This window comes from Manihot esculenta, chromosome 12, assembly GCF_001659605.2.
Source record: "Manihot esculenta cultivar AM560-2 chromosome 12, M.esculenta_v8, whole genome shotgun sequence".
NCBI classification, from domain to species: Eukaryota; Viridiplantae; Streptophyta; class Magnoliopsida; order Malpighiales; family Euphorbiaceae; genus Manihot; species Manihot esculenta.
In genome coordinates, this window is record NC_035172.2 from 18,791,147 (window position 1) to 18,805,857 (window position 14,711).

General features: G+C 33.5%; 1 protein-coding gene across 1 annotated transcript; it reads left to right on the top strand.

Annotated features, from left to right (window-relative positions):
- The first annotated feature begins 6,611 nt into the window (after positions 1-6,611).
- On the top strand, positions 6,612-13,735 carry LOC110628118 (serine/threonine-protein kinase SAPK10). The gene is made up of 9 exons (XM_021774618.2): positions 6,612-7,076; positions 7,631-7,705; positions 8,553-8,654; positions 8,736-8,789; positions 8,939-9,031; positions 9,876-9,968; positions 12,253-12,357; positions 12,445-12,543; positions 12,973-13,735. Exons 1-9 carry the CDS (start codon positions 6,900-6,902, stop codon positions 13,261-13,263), a joined length of 1,089 nt encoding a protein of 362 aa, XP_021630310.1. The 5' UTR covers positions 6,612-6,899; the 3' UTR covers positions 13,264-13,735.
- Positions 13,736-14,711: the final 976 nt, after the last annotated feature.

Consider the following 14,711-nt stretch of genomic DNA (forward strand, 5'->3'; position numbering starts at 1 on the left):
GATAAAAAGGCCAGTTCTCGAGAGGCTAGAAAGCTAAAGCGAGGAGGCTACTCGAGTAATTGCTGCATCGAGAAGCCAATATGAAAAGGAAATGAGTCGGCTGGAGGAGCTTCTTCAAGACAACCAGGTTTAGGGTGAGAAAATTTCCCTCTTGGAAGTGCAAATTGCTAAGGAGAGGTCTGCCGCAGAAACCAAGCTTGCTCAGGAGAAGGTTTTTGAAGATTAGAGGGGAAAAGACCTTTCAGCCCGGTCTGCCCAGCTTGAAGAAGAGATGCAAAGGCTGTCTAGGGAGTTGGGGGAGGTTAAGTTGGAGTTGAGCAAGGTTTGAGGGGACCTGAGTGCTTTTGAGGCCATGAAGAGGTAGCTTAAGAGCAAGGTCCACGATTTAACTGTAAGATGTAAGGACTATGAGAAGAAGATCGTGGATGCTAGGGAGAACGCTGAGTTGGTTGTCCGGAGCCAGGTTAATAAGTATCTGAAGTCAGATGAGTTTAAAGGCAAGGTTTTTGAATAATCCACTCGCTTCTATGCAATGGGTTTCAACGATGGCCTCCTCAAGGCTCGTGAGTCTCCAACTGTCCCTCTCAGTACTCTTCATGCCATAGATTATGATTCCGATGGTAAAAAAGTGCAGTATGGCCCCAATGACCATGCTCTCCCCAAAGTTCATCCCCCTACTCCTCAAAGGGTATTGGCCCATTTAGCAACTGAGTTTGATCAAGGTACCAGTTAGATTAATGACGGTCTACCTATTTTTGAGGCTGTAAATGCCCATTCAAATCCTCCTTTGGAAGGTGATATTATAGCAAATCTGATTATCGTGACTATTGTTGTTCCGAAGAACACCTCTAAAGTTGAGCCCAACCTAGCTAGTGATCTTGTTTCTTCTGAGGAGATTTGAAGATCTTCCCCCATTTTGAGAGTTTCCATTTGTAGATGTGCAACAATTTTATATTTACTTTTGTATTTTTGATTTCTTGTGATATATATTTTTATTTTCAATGATATGTTTCCTTTGGTTGTAACTTGATTCTTAATATGCTTACTTTTCTGTTTAGATTTTTCTTATAGGGCATACTCAACCTTGTTTTTTGTTTATACAAAATTTTAATGTATCATTAGGTGGGCATGCCATTGCCGACTTGTCTTAGTCTTGATGGCTTGCCGTCATAATTGTACTTTAAGATTTTTGTAAATAAAAGAAGTAATACATGAATTACTCAATGAAGATCATACTCAGGACTACTATAAATCGTCGTTTGTAAAAATTTCCACCCTTTGTGCGTTTCTGGGCATTTTTGCTTTGGAATATTGTCTGGTTACTTAGTTCTGAATTGGATTTTAAGCTTTTTTCTCTTAGTTTGCTTCTGAGCATTTTTATTTTGGAGTACTTTCTGGGTATTTGGCCTTGAGTATGCTTCTGGGCTCCTCTGTCCTTTGTGCGCTTCTAAACATTTTTGCTCTACATCACTGTTTGGACACTTATCCCTAGGTTTGCCTCTAGGCTTTTCTGCCCTTTGTGTGCTTCCGAGAATTTTTGCTTATATGCGTTGTCCGAGCATTTTTGCTCTCGTGTTTTCTTCCAAACTTTTATCCTTAAGTCTATTTTTGATCATTTTTGCTGTTACGCATCTTCCTATCCTTTTTGCTCTCACATGTCTTCTAGGCACTTAGCCCTGAGTTCGCTTCTGAGCATTTTTCCTTTAACGCGTCTTTGAAGCATTTTTGCTCTTATGCATCTACTGAAATTTTTTGCTTTTGAGTGTTTTTGCTCTGGAATACTTTTTGGACATTTGGTCTTGAGTAGGCTTCCGAGCTCTTCTGCCCTTTATGCGTTTCCAATCATTTTTGCTCTGGATCATTTTCTGGGCACTTATCCTTGGGTTTGCCTCTAGGCTTTTATGCTCTTTGTGTGCTTCCGAGCATTTTTTTCTTATACACGTCGTCCAAGCATTTTTGCTCGTGTGTATTCCTTCAGGCTTTTAACCTTGTATTTCGATATAATTATTTTTGTTTCTGTGCTTTCCTTTAGGCTATTTTTTTTAGGCTATATTTTTCTCTTTAGCTTTTTCTGGGCTCTTAGTCCTGATTCTTTTTTTGAATACTTCTGCTTTTCTCATTTTTTGGGCTCTTAACCTTGTTTCTTTATCCGAGCTCTTAGACTCATGGTCAGCTTTCGAGTTTTTTTAACCCTGGATATTCATTCGAGCATTTTTGCTCTATTATTTTTTATTTTCTAGGCTTTTAGCCTTGAATTTTATATGAGTGTTTTAGCCTTTATATATCTACTAGGATCTTAACCCTGAGTTTTTTTCTTAGCTTTTTGGCTCTTTGGTCGGCTTTCGGGCCTTTTTGCACTTATATTACTTCCGATTATTTTGCTCTTGCGCAACTCTCTTTTGCCTTTAGTTTGCTTCCTAGCATTTTTTTTTTGCATCTTCTATGCATTTAGCCGTGATTTTCTGTTCTAATCGTTTTTGACTTTCTGGTCGGCTTCTGGACTTTTTAGCTTTGATGGCCTACTTCCGATCATTTTGCTCTTGTGCATCTTTCATGCTTTTTTACCCTTGGTTTGCTTCTGAAAATTTAGGCTTGTAGTCTTACTGGTGATTTCATGACTCAGCCTCGTGGCCTTGCTTTTATTTGTAAAGTTTATTTGCAAAAGATAAAAACATGCACAAAGTATATATATGGCGAGAATGCTTGTTGTCAATTAAATAACATTTACTAATGGTCATTGTACAAGATACTTAGCTTTATGATTTGGGCTCTTGGCCTTTCTTGGTGTTTCCGAGATTCAAGCTCGTGGCCTTACTGGCGATTTCTGAGATTCAGGCTCGTGGTCTTACTGGCGATTTTTGGGATTCAGGCTCGTAGCCTTACTGGCGATTTTCGAGATTCAGGCTCATGGCCTTACTGGCAATCTTCCGAGATTCAAGCTCGTGGCCTTATTAGAGATTTCAAAGATTCAGGCTCATGGCCTTACTGGCGATTTCAAAGATTTAGGCTCGTGATCTTACTGCTGATTTTGAGATTCAAGCTCGTGGCCTTACTGGTGATTACCGAGATTTAAGCCCATGGCTTTACTGGCAATTTTTAAGATTCAGGCTCATGACCTTACTGGCAATTTTAAAGATTCAGATTCGTGGTCTTACTGGCGATTTTCGAGATTCAAACTCGTGGCCTTACTAGCGATTTTGAGCTTATTAGCCTTTCTCTTACTTTTGAAATTTATTTGTAAAATAACAACTTGTACTACACATATATATACGTAACGAGAACATTTGATGTTAATTGAGTAATATTTGTTAATGAATATTAGGCATACTATATACTTAGCTTCATCTTGTCCTCTTGGCTTTTTAGCTTTGACTAGCTTTTTGGTTTGCCGGTTGACTTCCAAGCTCCTTAGCTCTACTTCTCTTTCTAAGCATATTTGCTTTTGTGCATCTTTCGAGCTCTTAGCCCTAAACCTGCATATGAGCACTTTGTTCCGGTGTTTCTTTTGGGCATTTAGCCCTAAGTTCTACTTCTTTTGGACCTTTAGTTTTGATTCTCCCAAGCATTTTTGCCTTGGGTGATTTCTAGGCTCTTGGTTCTAACTCTCTAGCCTTTCTTTTACTTTTGAATTTTTCTAAAAAATAAAGAGTTGCACGAAGTATATGTAACGAGAATACTCGTTGTTAATTTGAATAGCAAGATACTTAGATTCATGGTTCGACTGAATGCAGATTTTAATTTTGTACAACCATATCATTTCATACAATTTCAAAGAATCTAATAAAAACTCTCATGCATAAATCACTTCACAAATTTTAAATCATAAAAAAATATGCTTTAAATAGATAATCTTTTTCTAAGTGGATTCCTACTATTATTAATAAGAGATGAGAGCTTTTAAGCTACTTCAGTGTATTTATCATATTCGGATTCACATACACAAGGTTTTCATCTAAGATTATAAATTTTTTGACTAGTTCATGATAGCAAAAATACTTTGAGTTAAAGAAAGTAACTGTACAAATTGGGTAATTTGTGCACGTCACTCTTTTCCATGGTTTCTCTTTCTTCTCGCATCTGTATCTTTTTCTATCTGATTTTTCGCCGTGTGACTTTTAGATGCAATTGGTGATTCTTGGATCTTTTTACAATCTCTCTTTCTTTCCATCTTTCTTGTTGTTTAGCTATTAGCTTTCCTTAGTTTATCATGTGGATCTCAATAGATTTGATTTGGAAACTCTGGCGACAAGATAGTCTCTTTCGTTTCTTACAAACGGTGCCATTTGATGAACCAAGATCCAGTGGGATGTCCAGATGATAACACTTGGACAGAGACTCGATTCAATGGGTTGACTATTGATTCATGATTGATTCCGTTAGGTCTCTTCATATTTGATCTTGAGGAAAGGAACATGTAAGATAAAAAAAAGACGGTCAGAAGTCCACCGAAAATATCCCCGGTGGAGACCTTCTGACGCTCAAGTTAGATAAAGTATTATTTGAGATTCATTAATATAAAGAAAAAATAGATAATAAAGCATTTAAAGAAATTTTCAGAGAGCCACCATTTTCAAGGTTCTTTTGTGAGTATATGAAAGAGAGAGATTAACTTCTTGGGAAATTCGTCCATGGGAGAGAAAAAGAGTGAGAGAGAGAACCTGTCGAGAGAGATTAGTTCAGGGATATTTATACATTGATTCCTACTTTATGTCCTATCAGATTGGATGATGGCATGTTGTAGTAGGTACGTAAGGCGGCTAGCAGTCGACTAATCAATGCAGAGCCATTTTACCCATATCTGTGGTAGGTGTGTCAGGCGGTTGGACAACCTTTCCACACGCGCATTTAAACTCTCGTAGAGGGCTAATGGGACCGACCATCGCGAGAGAGGTCGATGTGTTGCCCTAGTTTTATCAGGTTTGTGCCCGGCCTATCCGATCTATATGAAGGCAGGTTCCGTTCGGTCATTGAGGTCGGATATTCTAATGTTCAATTGCCTCATTTGTGGTATGAATATTTGAAGTGGTTGGTCTAGTTATCTCTCAAAATTAGTGAAGTCTGGAGAGCCGGAGATCTGATTTTTGGAGATCTGATTTTTATATTTTACTAGTCAAGTCTTTCCACTATTTGATCAAATCGAATGGTATGATTCCTAAAATTTTATCATATTTCTTGTACACATGTCACGATCTAACAAGATTTATTTATTTTTTATGTGTCATCGATAATATATTAAAAAGAAAATTTATATTGGCTTGTTCAAGTTTTTAATCATAAATTAGATAAATAATGTCTTGTAAACGGAGGTTTTTACATATTAACATATGTTAATAATTTTTGTGAATTCAAATTGAAACCAGATTAAAATGAAACAAAAAAAAAACCTTATTGAAATGAAATCGTTTTCAATGATAAAATATAGACAAATATAATTTAAAATAAATAAAAAAATAAATGGTTTTCTATTTTATAATTTTTATTCATATATTATTTTAATTGTCCTAAAATTATTATTCATCTTTCCTTTTTAGACTATAATAATATATTTTTCTATTTTATAATTTTTATTTATTTATTTAATTATTTTAAAATTATTTTCTATTTTTTTTCAAATTATATTAGCATATAAATTGATTATTATAAATTTATTTAATTTTGTTTCATTTTTAAAAAAATATTTTAAAATATTTTTTGGTATTTAATAAAATTTAATATATTTAAAATGAATATAATTAAAAAATTATATTTTTTAATTTGTAAAAAAGTAAAATGAATAGAAATTATGGAACGAAAGAAAATATAAATTGTTATTTAATTTTATTTTATTTTTAAAAAATTTTTAAAAAATTTTTAATATTTAATAAAATTTAATATATTTAAGAAGGATATAATTGAAAAGTTAATAAAAGAATTATATTTTTTAATATATATATATATATAAAATAAAATGAATAAATATTAGGAAAAGTTTAGAAAATATTTTAAAGACCAGAAAGAAAAAGTAATTTCAAAAACAACAATAAATGAACTCGCATTAAGTTCCATTTATTTGATAAAAAATATAATTTTCAGTAAAATATTTACTATTATTTTAGTTTTTATAAAAAATATTTTTTAATTAAAAAACTAAACCATTTTTACTATAATAATTTTTTTTAAAGTTATCTTAAATTTTAAAAATTTTATTAATATTATTAAAATTTTTATATATAAATTTATTAAGTATCATATATTTTATATTGCAATTGAATAATAAAAATAATTATTTTTTACACAAATTATTATTCAAGAAGTAAATCATAATTCCCTTATTCTTTATCGAACCACAAAATTACATGTTCACATTTATGGAAAAATTAAAAATCCACATTCACATGCAACTCACGTGCCAATTATCATTATCTAAAGACAGGGATAACTCAGGGATTTAGTAGTAAAGCACGGAGCTGAAGGTCAATTACAGTTGAACGAGACAAAAATACAACGAGACCCGGTGGAAGTGGAAAATCATCATTGCGACCACGAAAACGCCGTCGTTTCTTCTCTCCACGCTGCTACAACCAACACTACTGTTTTTGTCTTGTTCACCTTCTCTCTAGTAAATATCTCCTTGGCATCAACATTTTCCTCTCCTCAAAAACCCAAAATATCTTCTCTTCTTTCACCTTAGGTACAGCCACTCGGATATTAACTCGTCGCCGATAAAAAATATCTCTTCCTTACCGCCTCTTCAGCTCACCGACTTCAGGCAAACCGAGTCGCCGATCTACAATTGGTGCCTTAGTTTGTTATTGTTGACGTCTGTGTTGATTTGTGGCTGAGCAGGAAATAGTCGTCGCGTTGAAGTTGGCTAATGCGATCACTGAGTTTGGTAGAGGGGAAAATCCGGAGCGTGGAAAATGGATCGGTCGACGATAACCGTAGGGCCTGGTATGGATATGCCGATCATGCACGACAGTGACCGGTACGATCTTGTCCGGGATATCGGGTCGGGGAACTTCGGGGTTGCCAGGTTGATGAGGGATAAGGTCACCAAGGAGCTTGTTGCCGTAAAGTATATCGAGAGAGGTGATAAGGTTGGTTTTCTGATTTCATATTATTGTTGTTATTATTATTATTTTGATTTTTGTTTGCTTGTCTATTTATGGAAAGTATTAATTGTTTTTTGTTGTGGTTTTGTGGCTTGCCAAAATTTAGTATATTTGAATTAATGTTTGGTCATTTATGGATTTAATCGTGAGAATTTATGGTGTTTTGTACTTATCGTTTTATTTTCTCTTTCCTTTTCCCTCTTCCCTTTTTCCTTTTTGGCGTATGCATATTTGGAGCTTGACTGCGAGAAAGTTCTCTTCTTCTTTCTTTCTTCTTCTCTCTCTCTTTTTTTTTTTTTCTGAAAACTTTTTTCCCAAGTTTGAAAGTTCAGTGGTTATAAATTGCATATGGTTCCTGTCGGTGGTATGTGGATTGGGTAATTTTCTGTCTTCCAGAAGGACAACGAAACTTTTAAGTGTATACAAGTTTCGTTCATTAGTTTTGCCGAGTAACACGCTATATAATTAGAAACTTCATTTGTATTTTGAATGTAAATGACAGAATTCTTGCAGCAGTTCATTGTTGTACTGTGTTGCAGATTGATGAAAATGTTCAAAGAGAAATTATTAATCACAGGTCATTGAGGCATCCCAACATTGTGAGGTTTAAAGAGGTTAGTTTTTTTTGTGGCCTAACAAGCTCATCTCATTCAGAGGGGTTCTTTACATAGTGTTTGGTTTAATTCTATTTTATAAAACTATGTAGAATTCAATTGAATTCTAAATAGAATTCATTCAAAATTAATTTCATTATTTGGTGTGACAGCTTAAAATACGGAATTCAATTAAATTCCAACGTTACTCATCTTTTCATTTCCTAAACTACCCTTAAGAGTAAAATTAAAAACTTTTACTCTATCAAAAAATTTTTATATTTAATAAATTTATAATAATTAATAAGAATGCATTCACAAGTTTTGGTAAGTGCATACGAGTAAATTTGAGAGGTCTCAGCTTTTACTCCCTCAATTCCCATTTAAAAAAAAAATCCATTAAAAATATATTAATAAATTTAAAAAATAAATTTTCATGACTTAGAGATTTACATAATAAAATAAACAGTCTTATTAGTAAGAGAAAATAAACTTAGATATTATAAAATTAGAAAAATAAAGAAAATATATTATATAATTGTCTATATATAATAATAGTAGATAAATGGAAAACTAGTTTTATAGTTTTCACTTTTATGACCAACAAAGTATTAGGGATAAATTATTTGGGAAGGGCATTTTAGTCCAAAAGATGATGTTGTGCAAGTTTTGTGGAATTCATTTCAAATTCTATCAAATTTGATAGTAATTGGTTTTATTTATAACCAATCTCATGAAATTGAATTCTAATTTTTATTCAAACCAAATACACAAAATAAGGAATTCAATTGAATTTCACAAAAATTTAGGAATTGAAATTGAACCAAACATAGTGTTTAATTTGATGTATGAGTGAATTCTATTCCAGGTCATTTTAACGCCTACCCATCTGGCCATTGTGATGGAATATGCCTCTGGTGGAGAGCTTTTTGAGAAAATATGCAATGGTGGTCGTTTCAGTGAGGATGAGGTTTACATTCCACTATGCTAACTGCACTTTCCTATTACATTTACACCTTTTGTATGACTTCTTGACTTTGGTTCCGTTCAGGCACGGTTCTTTTTCCAACAACTCATATCAGGGGTTAGCTATTGCCATGCCATGGTATTCAAACTTCCTTGACTTGTTCCCTCTTAAATGTTATTGTGTGTAGGTTTTTTTTTAATTTATTTTTTTATGTGGTGTACACTATATTTTTACATTATTTATTTTTACATTATTCATTTTTCTTTTGAATATTGTCCTTGATGAAGCAAGTATGCCACCGTGATCTGAAGTTGGAGAACACTTTACTGGATGGGAGTGAGGCTCCTCGTTTGAAGATTTGTGATTTTGGGTACTCCAAGGCAAGTACTTATCATTCGTCACTTCTGATTACTCTTCTTCTTTAACTGTCGTCCTGCCTTTTTCAGTGTTTAATAATTTCTTACATATTCTACTAAATCTATGGACTATTGGATCTCCAGGTTGAGATTGGGAATTTTCACTTTGAATCAATGATAATGCACTATTGATTTAGGACGATTTGAGAATTGTGTTTCTTTATTTGTGCGACTTTCTTTATGTCAAATTGTAATGCTCAAATAAATAAGATAAAAATTCAAGTTGTAATATCTCGTTGATGAGATGGTGTATTATGTTGGAATTGAAGGGGTAGAATAGTCACTTAAATGTTCTTGTAGAAGCTGTAGGATGATTGTGCCTTACTTAGGCACCATTTGATCAACTTGCTGGATTTTGTTTTGTGGCTTATTGCATTTTAGTAGTGAAAAGCAACAATTGACGATAAACAAGCTTTGGTTGTAGACAATTAAAAAATACTAGAAAGCAAAAAAATAAGGTGCTTTAAGAAATAGTTCCTTTTCATAATTGCCTTTGCTTTCTCATGGATTTGAAATTTATATATTCTAGGAAAAAAAAAGTAAGAAGGTGAAATAAATGGAGCTAACTTTTTATTTTTTGGCATTAATCTACTCCTGTCCCAAATTTTTCTTTCATTTTCTTTATATTTTTTTTACTTTGTTACTTAACTGGAATGCATGATATCTATTTCCTTGCTTTTTATCTTTGTTTTTTTTATATGTTAGAACTATGACTTTGGATTGATTCCTATTTTGGTTATTGACAGTTTTTCTGAGTATTTAATGATAATAATTTTTATTCTTTTGTGCCTCAACGGGTGTTTTCCAGTCTTCAGTGCTTCATTCACAGCCAAAATCGACTGTAGGAACTCCTGCATACATTGCACCAGAGGTGTTGTTGAGGCAAGAATATGATGGCAAGGTACCACCATCTCTTACTTCAAATTCGACTGGGAGGATGTGTGACCATTTCAATCAATTTGGATTCTTGTGATAATTTTTTTAAGTTCAATTTAAATTTTTAATAAATTGATTGGCCGAACTAATATTTTTGTGGTCATGTTTGCAGAATATTATTTTTGTTTGTTTTGTTCTATAAATGATTGATATTAAGTTAGGTTGGTTGGAATGTGAGTTCAATGAATTTAATCTACGTCTCTCACATGGCCTTTTATTAAAGGAAAAAAAAAAAAGTTGAAATTCGTCTGTCATTTTGTATATTGCCCCGAGATGATATTAAAATTTTTTTCACCTTCAATTATTAAATAGTAATTTGAAAGCATGCCCATGATCAACACTGTGGAAGCAGTCAACTTGCTGTATGAATTGCAACCTGTTCGATTCTGACATGGCCACCTTTATGGAAAGAAACTGGTTTGCTTTGCTATTTACTACCTCTATGTGTAGATGTGGTCCTGCTCCATGATGTGACCTATGTATGCCAATTGCAGTCTATAATCCAATATTGGTCCTACTTGGACATTTATAGGGCCGGAAGTTGGTCTGACCTTTAGTATTTTGGTGTGAAGTGTGCACTTTTGAGATGGCTTGTGTCAATATCTCCTACTTGGCTGCATGGAAGAACCTTGCACGCACTTCACTTGTTGCTAGGTTTGTATGGGTGTGGTTGGTCGGGTTCAATGTATTTAGTCAAACTGAACTGATTTAGCCATTTTTGGAAATTGCTGGAACCAAGATCAGCAAATTGAATTCTCAAACCATATATTATGGGTTAGTCAGTTTCTTTATCAAGTTGGATTGAAATTGATTTGATCTTAGCAATTTTATTTTCTTAGTAGACTTGGTCTCAGCAATTTGCATGGAAGACAGACATGAGTTCGTTACCATTAGTGTAGTGTAGGTAGGGCTTGTAATGTAAACATGGGTAGAGCAGTTTGGATGCTTTGAAGGATTTGCATTTCCTTCTTCAGTTTCCATCTAAAATCATTATTTTATCAAATCAGACACCAAATATTTTTCAACATTGTAAAAATCACAAAACTTCGCATAATTGCAATATTTATCCCTTTCAAAGATCAATCAATATAAAATCACACTTCATTAAAAACTTCACAAGGAAACTTCACATCATTGTAATTTATATCTGTCAAAGATCAATTAACATAAATCACACTTAACTAATTGCAAACAAAACTATGGAACCATGATCGTACAATCTTAAGTGATGGCTTCTGATATTTATCTTCAAATTCATAGATTATTCATGCTCATTTAGTCTTTAGATTGGATACTTTGTGAAAGATTCCTGTGAAAGGTTTCAAGGGTAACTCAAAAAGATTAAAAAGAAGTTACTTGAGTAACAGTAAATGTGAGAATGGATGAAAGATGACATATCCAGACTGCTGGATTGAATTATTTTCAGAAATTTTCATTTTTGTGGTTTGCAAAAGATTGGCAGCATTGCTATTGAGAAGAAATGAGGAAGAACAAGAAATGAACTACAGCTGGTGTGATAGTTAAATAATATGCATTCAGGTTGGTTTGGGTTAATCAAGATTTTTTATGCTTTAACCTGAAACTTGAGCCAAAAATTTCAGTTATTCTTTATTTGCATCCCGCAGCTAATATTGAGATGTCTACAGGCACCAATTTTGTTCTAGATTCATTTGATGTACTCTGTTTTTTCAGTTTCACAGTTTCCTTGTATTCTTCCGACTTGTTACTGTACTCTTCTAGCCCCTTGTATGAAATCTCATGGTATGCTCCATGGAGGTAGAACTTTTTGTTCAATCGTTGACAAAAGTATTGCAAATTGGACTTGGACTAAGGCTGTGCCTTCACTGCCGGTTTAGACTGTGTGCTGACTGTTAAGAGGCAGATTATAGTATGCTCTCGGTACATAATATTGTATATATGATGTAATAACTTAAATAAATATTGACCATTAACTTACTAAAAGCCAATAAAATAAAAACAGGTTGGCCACTGGCCCATTAATTTTATTATTTAAAATTTTAATAATTTGTTTTGTTCTGTCCTTGCTCATAAATTATGCTGATATGTCTTAATTTCATTGATTGGAGTACGACATTATATATTTTGACATGGTATACCGGGTGTACTGTATAAAACTTCCTGTAACAAGTAATTGGTGTAAGTTGGAAGTTTGTGGTCATGCAGACACCCAAATCATGATAAATGTTATGAAAACATGTTGCTAGTTTGATGTTCTGCTGCAATACCAGATTGCAGATGTGTGGTCATGTGGGGTAACCTTATACGTGATGCTGGTTGGAGCGTATCCCTTTGAGGATCCTAATGAACCAAAGGACTTCAGGAAGACAATACAGGTCTTTAACTGGATCATGTTGTTATTTGATGTCGTCTTATGTTAAATTGCTTTTGTGCGAGACAATGTTCTTGTTGCTTCCTTGCAGAGAATTCTTAATGTCCAGTATTCCATCCCAGACATTGTTCAGATATCTCCCGAGTGCCGTGACCTGATTTCTCGAATTTTTGTTTTTGATCCTGCAGCTGTGAGTAATTCTCTCTTGTTAAGAATCTTAATTTTGTTATATACATAAATAACTTTGATCTCTGTTTTAGAGAACAACTTGGTATGATAGTAAAACTTGATCTTTTACCGCTAGCAAGTGATGATTGCATAAATTTCTTGCATCTCTGTGCATGACGATGAATAGAAAGAAATGAAATTAAGAACTGTACTTTGGTGAAATTAAATGGATTCCTGTATGTTATCCTTTTTTAATCCTTGATATTTTATAGATACTAATAAACCATTTATTTGATTAGATTTATCATTTTGGTTCAAAACTTGCCTCAAGAAGCTACAAAAATTTTGCTGCAATGCATACAATTGTTATGAATATTGGGCAATTTATTATGTCTAATATTTCTGCTAGTGTTATCAATTTTGCTAAGGTGCCCACTTTTGTATATCATAGAGGATTACCATTCCACAAATAAAGAACCATTTATGGTTTCTGAAGAATCTTCCAATGGACCTAATGGACGAGAACACGATGGGCAACCAGTTTGAAGAGCCAGATCAACCCATGCAGAGCATTGATACCATCATGCAAATAATTTCCGAGGCGACCATACCAGCTGCTGGAGCCCATGGTCTTAATCAGTACATGGCAGACAACCTTGACATGGATGATGACATGCTGGACTTCGATTCTGAATCTGAGCTTGATGTGGATAGCAGTGGAGAGATAGTGTATGCACTGTAATCTGTGGCATGTCTTTACGAAAGGTGGTGGTTCTTCAGTCATGTGGACATCAACATTTAGCCAAATGCGGATAGCACTGCAGAGATGGTTTATGCATCGTTGTCGCCGGATATCTGTACAAGAGGTGGTGGTTCTTCAGGCTGGTAGATGAGATCTATCCCAGAAAATGCATTGTAGAATGTGGTAAGCTAAGCATAGATATAGCTTAGGAAACTGCAATATGTGGTTTGGGTCTGTGGTGTTCCCAATATGAATGTTGTATTTCCTTTGTGTGGAGGGATTTCATCGTATTGCTATAAAAGGGTTGGTAAATGATACGAGTTGTGGAACTCGGAGGATATGCAACCGTTGCCATCCCTTTGATAGGACTGTTTATTATTTCTGCTGATCCTGTGCTGATATACATTATGTTTCTTAATGGTTAAGGTGCTTATGAGTTATAATATACGCAAAAGACATGTCTTGGTGCTTTTATGGGTTCATTGTTATACAGTTTTTATTATTATTATTTTTGTTTAAATAACTTTTTCAATTAGATGAATTAAGTTTGTTTTTAGAGAGTAGGCAAGTTATTGAAATTGTAAGAGGATTAAAAAATCTGTTTAAATAATATATATATACATGGCCATAACAATCAATACTTCAGGGTTGAAGGGGCTATCACCTAAGACAGGAAATCTGCATGCAACACCAGATCAACAACCTTTAAAGCCTAAGATTGTGAAGGGGAGCAAAGCGAGCCAACAAAAACAAAACACTTTTAGATCGGTCATGAAAAGGCGATTGATAGAGTTCTCTAGTCATCAAAGACATTAAGGTTCATCAATAATGGCTTGGAGTTTGGTATATGATCCTAAGAATCCCTAGACCTCTTCAATAAAGCATAATCAGTAAATAAAAAGAAAATAAAGATAGAGAAAAGAAAAGAGACTTTGCTTGAAGGTAATCTGAAAGGAACTTAATTTCAGTAACAATATATTATAAAATATGTTCCAAAGGGAGAAAAAGTATAAGAGTTCCAAAAAGGAGTAAGAGGTAGAAAAAAAGATATGGCTGTGATGATAGAGGAAAATATTTTTTAATTAAAATCAAGTTTTATTGAATTGTAATTAAATGGGTAGTCATTATTATGACAAAAGCCTTTTAAACGATTTAGTAAAGTACAATTTATGAATTCACTTCAATATGCCATTGGTATTCTATATGCAACAGCTAAAATTGGTATGAATGAATGGATAACTTTTATATTTAGACTTAAAAAATTTTAAAAAAATTATTTTTTCAGCTTTGACTTATAGCTGATTAACGGATCCACCTTTAGTTCTTAAAATTTAATTCCGTTAAAATTAGAGATTTTTTCATAAAAAAATATAGTTAGTGACAAGAAAAATAACTGAATTACCCATTTTAGAACTCAATACTTTAGTTTCTAAAATTTAATTCCTGCA

What these genes read in the sequence shown, in the direction of transcription:
- LOC110628118 (XM_021774618.2), top strand. Translation starts at nt 6,900, where the DNA reads ATGGATCGGTCGACGATAACCGTAGGGCCTGGTATGGATATGCCGATC. An exon ending in GTGATTTTGGGTACTCCAAG is followed by an intron (nt 9,032 to 9,875) that starts GCAAGTACTTAT and finishes GGTGTTTTCCAG; the next exon opens with TCTTCAGTGCTTCATTCACA. An exon ending in GGCAAGAATATGATGGCAAG is followed by an intron (nt 9,969 to 12,252) that starts GTACCACCATCT and finishes CTGCAATACCAG; the next exon opens with ATTGCAGATGTGTGGTCATG.